Source organism: Cicer arietinum, chromosome 7, assembly GCF_000331145.2.
Source record: "Cicer arietinum cultivar CDC Frontier isolate Library 1 chromosome 7, Cicar.CDCFrontier_v2.0, whole genome shotgun sequence".
NCBI lineage: Eukaryota > Viridiplantae > Streptophyta > Magnoliopsida > Fabales > Fabaceae > Cicer > Cicer arietinum.
The window spans coordinates 26,802,104-26,808,167 of record NC_021166.2 but is presented as its reverse complement, the minus strand read 5'-3'; the positions used below and the strand labels follow the sequence as shown (position 1 = coordinate 26,808,167).

Sequence of the window (6,064 nt, the reverse complement as noted above, 5' to 3'; positions counted from 1 at the left end):
TATTGGTGAATTTTAAGAAAAAAATAAAGAATAATTTGTCAAAATTTTCCCACAAAATTTTAGAAATTTTTTAATGTTGGGGGTTTTCTTCTTAAGGCTTTTTTAATTATAAAATTTTTCAACCTCACGTAGACTGAGCCCATAATTAATGAATTTGTCGAATTGACAACTGTACCCACTGGTTCTAGCGTATCAAAAGTGTCAAGCAAACACTGGATTATTTACCTCCAAAACTTTTAAAGAGACAACTATAACCGTTCGTACAATCATTTGACCAAATCAATTCTCATTATTCTCAATTTATTGTCCAAAAGCAAAATACCAACTTTGCTTTTTTATTTCCTTATACAAAATTATATGCTCAATCTCACATTTTTCTTTGGGTCCAAAATCAAATTATGCTCAATTCTTATTCTTCCACTTATTTCACTCTCCACTGGTGGCAAATATTCACTAATCACTATCTCATCATCATCATGAATCTTTGATGAAGGAAAGAAATCATCGCCCTTTTTTTCTTCTCTTTGTAACTTGATTTCAAATGTTGTGATTGTGAAGATAAAAAAGAAAAAGAAAAAACTTGAGAGGTTGATCATCGATGGGTACCAAAAATCTTGTTATGCTGAAAAGTCACATTGATTCAATCAACTTATTTTTTGCTAATGATTTTGTTTATGAAAACTTGATTTGGGCATTGGCTTCTATGTGGATTTTCTTCTGCAACTATATGGTTCATTCCATGGGGTTGATACTCACATACATCTTCAGGTTTGATCAATTTTATTCGGTTATTTTATTTGTTAACATAACATTGATACTTTGGATTAAAGATGTATTCGGTATCCAACACATACTGATGTATAAAACCACATAGTTATAAGTGTTTATATGTCAGTGTTGTGTATCACTGTTTTGTAGGTTAAATGCATGGAAAATGAATAAATTATTTGTTTTTTTGTTTTTTTTCAGAAGTCAAAGGAAAAATGAGAAATTTGTTTCACTAGATTCATCAGAACAAAACAAGAGTAATCAATTTGAAGATTATGAGATTAATGAGTTCACAGAAGAGTTAGCTAATTTAATATTTCCAAGCTATGGAAATTTTTATAGAGCAAAGGAAGAAAGAGAAGTAAAAACAGAGGACTCTGTTCTGGTGAAGATTGATTCTAACATTCAACAAGATGATGAGAAAAGAAAAGGAGAAACAGATTGCTACGTTTTGAAGGAGAGTAACTTTGATGTGAATGAAAATGGTAACAAAATTGAATTAGAAACAAAAGGGTCTATTTTTATGCATAGTGTTTCTGATGAAGTTCATGAAGATGTTAAGAAAATAGATGAAAATGAAACAGATTGCTCTGTTTTTATAAAGGGTGATTCCAATCTTCATCAAGATTGTAAGAAGAGTGTAAAAAGGGTTCATGAAGAAGAAGAAAAAACAAAAGGGTCTATTTTTATTGATTCAACAAGTAAGAGTCCATTAGTGTCACAAAAAGATATTGGTTGTTTTGAAGAAGAACCTATGACCTTAAGTTTTAGTTTCCTAAGAAATGTTTCTTATAGTAATGCATTTTCTAGCACTCAAACTATAGTCAAGAAACAAATATTAGAGAATAATTTAGAGGAAATTCATGTTGTTCAAGATGAAGAAAAAGAGGAATATGTTGAAGAACAAAGAAAATTCCCTTCCAACAAAAATGATTGTCTTCTATATAATATAGGTTCTAACAAAAATGATGATTCTTTGAGATATAAGATTATAGGTTCTAACAATTCTTGTGAAAGTCTTAAGGCATTTGAATATTTGGAGGAAACTCAATTTTCATATGATAGAGAAGTGTCACATGGTTTTGCAAAGTGCAAAAATGAAAAGAAAGAGACAAAAGAAGATATCTTGGAGAAAAATGAAAAAGAGTTTGATGAAATGGATTATGATGAAAATAATGAAGAGGATGAATTTGAGTGGGAGAATGATGAGATAGTGGAACAAATCAAACTGGAATTGAGAAAAGCAAGACAAGGAGGACTTGCAACAATTTTGGAAGAAGAGGAGGAAAGAGAATATTCTCCAAATGTTGAAGAGATAAAGCCATTGAGTATTGAAGATAAGAAGATGGAATACAAAGATCATATTGTTGAAATTCAAAAGGTTTACAAATGCTATGCACAAAAGATAAAGAAATTGGATGTCTTGAATTATCAGGCCATGCATGCAATAGGTATGAACCAAATTATTATTTGACTTTTTTTCTATGTTAAAATACTTGCAAATTGAGTTCATCTTGGATTGGGTTAATTTCAATGCTCTGGTCATTTTTTTAGCATATTATTTAGAGATTAGAACATTGAGTTTTAGCCTAATTTCAGTTAGCATTATGTTTAATAATAAGATGCAGTGATGTTCTAGTTTCACACTTCAAAAGTTAAGTGTTTTAAATTTAATTGGTTAAAGAATTCCAATCTAATTTAAAACAATTGGCATAATTTAAATTGAAGTCTTGATTGAAATAATTTTTGAAAATAGTTTATCTCCCGTCTGGATTTCAAATTATGAGTACCATCTTCTTCTAAAAATTAACAAACAAAAGAAAAATACAATAATTTGTTTTCCCCTCCAAAATATCCTGATTTTTGTGGTATACATGTATTTTTTTTTTTACACGGAAACTTAGAAGATTTCTGTTTTCCTTTTGTGATGATCACTTTTGTATAATATGTGTTTATTTACAGTTATATTTTGCTATAAGTTTGTTAATTATGTGCATATAAAGCTACTCTTACCCTTTTCTAATTTTCCAATCACAAAGCCACTAATGGTGGCAAGTCTACACAATAACTTTTCAATTCCACTCTTTGCCAATCTTTTCCATTCTTTATGTATTTTCATTCAAAGTCAATTTGACGTATTCACGCTATTTTTACCATTTAATCTAAATCTCATCATGAAATTTGCATTTCTTGCATTCAAATAGTCAATGTGTGACCGTGTACTAGAAATTGGAAAATTTTCATCTCAAATACATTTTAATTTTTGAAAAAACCTAAAATATTTAAATTTTAGATTTGAACTATACAATCTCCATAGAACAACATGCAAGTTAGTAACTACTCCTGTCCTGCAGTCAACAACCACAAGAAATTTGAATCCCTCGTTATGTAAGTCTTACCTACATAAATTATATTCAAAATATAAATTTAGAGCGTGAAATGTCATATCTTGATACAACAAATCATATCAATAGAGTTACATGATTGCGTAAATGCCTAAAATCGAAATCCATGATTTAGAATGTTAAAATATGCGTGTAAGATTTATTGACCCATTTTCATATGTATTATAATATATATTGTAAAGTTGTTGGAAAAATAAAAATCATTTCATCTTTAACTTTAACTTTGTTTTGTTATGAATATTAATCTATCATTATATATACTAGGTTCTCATTATTTTAAAAAAAAAAAAATAGACATTATTATTATTATTATTATTATTATTATTATTATTATTATTATTATTATTATTATTATTATTATTATTATTATTATTATTATTATTATTATTATTCATTGACTAATTACCTACTTTACCCTTGATGTAGGTCTTCTACAACTAAAAGACCCTCTAAAATTAATTTTAGAGCATAAATCAAATGACCCAATGATGAAGCTTATTAATGAATTGCATAGGGATTTGGAACTTGTTTATGTTGGCCAAATTTGTCTCTCTTGGGAAATCCTATGTTGGCAGCATGAGAAAATCCAAGAGTTGAAAAAATACGATTCACAATGGCCTCATAGGTATAATTTAGTTGCTGGTAAATTTCAACTTTTTCAAGTCCTCTTGCAAAGGTTCTTAGAAGATGAGCCATTTCAACATGGTGATAGGATTCAAAATTATGTCAAGAATCGGTGTGTCATTCGCAACTTGCTCCAAGTTCCATCCATAAAAGGTAAACAAATTTTTTTATAAACGAATATTAGTAGTTATTTTGTTAGGGGAAAGAAATTTGTTAGTAGCATATGTCGAAACTCTATAACCACAATATTGTTATGATTGTATTGTAGACGATAGCACAACAGATAAGAAAAAAAGTAAATGGGATGAAGAGGAACCAATTGCTTGTGAAAGGTTAGCACAAATAATTAAGGAATCTATGCAAGTATTCTGGGAGTTTATTCGAGCTGATAAAGAAAATGGAAATGTGTTTCATAAAGTATCAAATCACAAAGGGACAAAAGTTAAGGATGCAGAAATTTCAAATCTTCTAGTGGAAGTTCAAACCCAATTACATAAGGTTTTTTTTTCTTTTGACTTAATTACACTTTTTGATCTCTAATAGACAATTTATTTTATTCGTTATATAGTAGGGGGACTAGAATAAAATTGGATTTTGATCATCTACTGTAAAAAAATTTTACTTTAGAAAATTTTGCCGCACTAATATATTGAGGTACAGAATCCAAGTCAAATACAATTATGCATTTTTCTTTCAATAGAGGCCAACACATTTTGGTTTTGTGGACAATATAAAATTATTACAAAATTGGGTTTTAATTATTGCAGAAGGAGGGAAAGCTCAAGGAAAAATTGAGAAGTAGAAATTGCATAGTAAGGAAGTTCAGAAAACACCATGACAATCAAACTCAATTGGATCATGAGCAGTTGTTGACTCAAGTGGGATTGAAGTTGATTTCAAGGGTGACATACATGAAAAAAGTCAGAAAAGATCACCTAATATGGTGTTGTGAAAAGTTAAACCGAATCAAATTTGTTGACAAAAAGATTCAAGTGGAGCCTTCTTTTTTGTTTTTTCCTTGTTGATAAATACATAGTTGATATGTAAAATTTAATCTTAAGGGTATATATATTATACACACGGAAAAATTGTCTAATAGAAAGAATGTAGTTGCAAATTTTGGTATCAAAATTGTTTCCATTAGTGGTCTTATATAGAATATAACTTTCACAATTAAAAAAAAAAACTCAACTAATGCCCATTTTTTTACTAAAATATGGCTCCATATACACATTCATATTTTTTTAGGAAAGTGTGTACTAAGATAACTTGTGTCCAAATATTCAGACCGCAAATAATGTGTGTCTCGACGCATATATTATGTGACCGTTGAAAATGAATAACATGAATAAATGTATCTAAGAGTTCATGAGAATGGAACTAACAATTGTGTCATGATCATATTTTAGTATTTTAACTTGTAAATTTGTAATATAAACACACAAAAATTTGCAAACACAACTATAGAGGGAGGGAAAATTAATCTAAGAATTTGCAAGTGTTTGGGATAGATAGCATTACGAGTATAACATATCTATTTAGTTCTTTAATTTTGAGAGGAAAAAAAATCTGAAGCCAGTTTGGATGAACATTTACTATTTTAAACAAATTTCTAACCAACTAACGGAAAAGATGTTGATTTGGTTCGGTTTAATTGGGAGTTTATTACGTAGAGAACATCAATGTCTCATTCAATATGAATAAAAGTTTATTTCTTTATGTAATATGAACGTTTACAAATATCTGTCAGCAATTAATTGCAAATCTTGTACACATAATTCATTTTTCCTAAATACTCACGAACAATTTTTTTTTAAAAACCCCTATTTAAAAATCTAAAGCAACACCTTCAAGATGAATCCAATAGAATTTTCAACCCATCAAGGTGTATCCAATAGAACTTTCAATTGCTCACCAATGGAACAATCGGTCCAAACAAAGGATATCCACATGTTTATGTTTTTCTATCAAAAACTCAATCACATGAGAAGTTGAATCGAGAAAAGTGTTTAATCTTAGAATGAAGGAACATGCTAGTATTTAAAGGACATAGTTCATTTATGAAAGGATGATGCAATGCAAAAAAAATAACATATTTGTAATTGTCAAATAACAGACTTAGCAAAATGTGTAAGTCGATTTACATTTACATATATTGTGAATAGATTCATAAGTGATCAAGAACCCATGATTACAGCCATGAGTTGCATGGATCGTCCTATGCTTGTATAAATTGACATAACCACTTCAAATGAGTTTGGTTATCA

General features: G+C 28.9%; 1 protein-coding gene across 2 annotated transcripts; it reads left to right on the top strand.

Moving 5' to 3' along the window:
* The first annotated feature begins 287 nt into the window (after positions 1-287).
* Positions 288-5,012, top strand: LOC101495282 (uncharacterized). Of its 2 annotated transcripts, XM_004509910.4 has the most exons (5): positions 295-768; positions 970-2,219; positions 3,600-3,950; positions 4,066-4,295; positions 4,565-5,012. In XM_004509910.4, the coding sequence occupies exons 1-5, from the start codon at positions 599-601 to the stop codon at positions 4,820-4,822; spliced, it is 2,259 nt and encodes a 752-aa protein (XP_004509967.1). In that variant the 5' UTR covers positions 295-598; the 3' UTR covers positions 4,823-5,012. The 2 variants fall into 2 exon arrangements, with proteins under 2 accessions (XP_027192268.1, XP_004509967.1); XM_027336467.2 differs by lacking the exon at positions 4,066-4,295 and having other exon boundaries at positions 288-768; positions 4,565-4,805.
* The last annotated feature ends 1,052 nt before the right edge of the window (positions 5,013-6,064 follow it).

What these genes read in the sequence shown, in the direction of transcription:
- LOC101495282 (XM_004509910.4), top strand. Translation starts at nt 599, where the DNA reads ATGGGTACCAAAAATCTTGTTATGCTGAAAAGTCACATTGATTCAATC. An exon ending in ATACTCACATACATCTTCAG is followed by an intron (nt 769 to 969) that starts GTTTGATCAATT and finishes GTTTTTTTTCAG; the next exon opens with AAGTCAAAGGAAAAATGAGA. An exon ending in TTCAAACCCAATTACATAAG is followed by an intron (nt 4,296 to 4,564) that starts GTTTTTTTTTCT and finishes TAATTATTGCAG; the next exon opens with AAGGAGGGAAAGCTCAAGGA.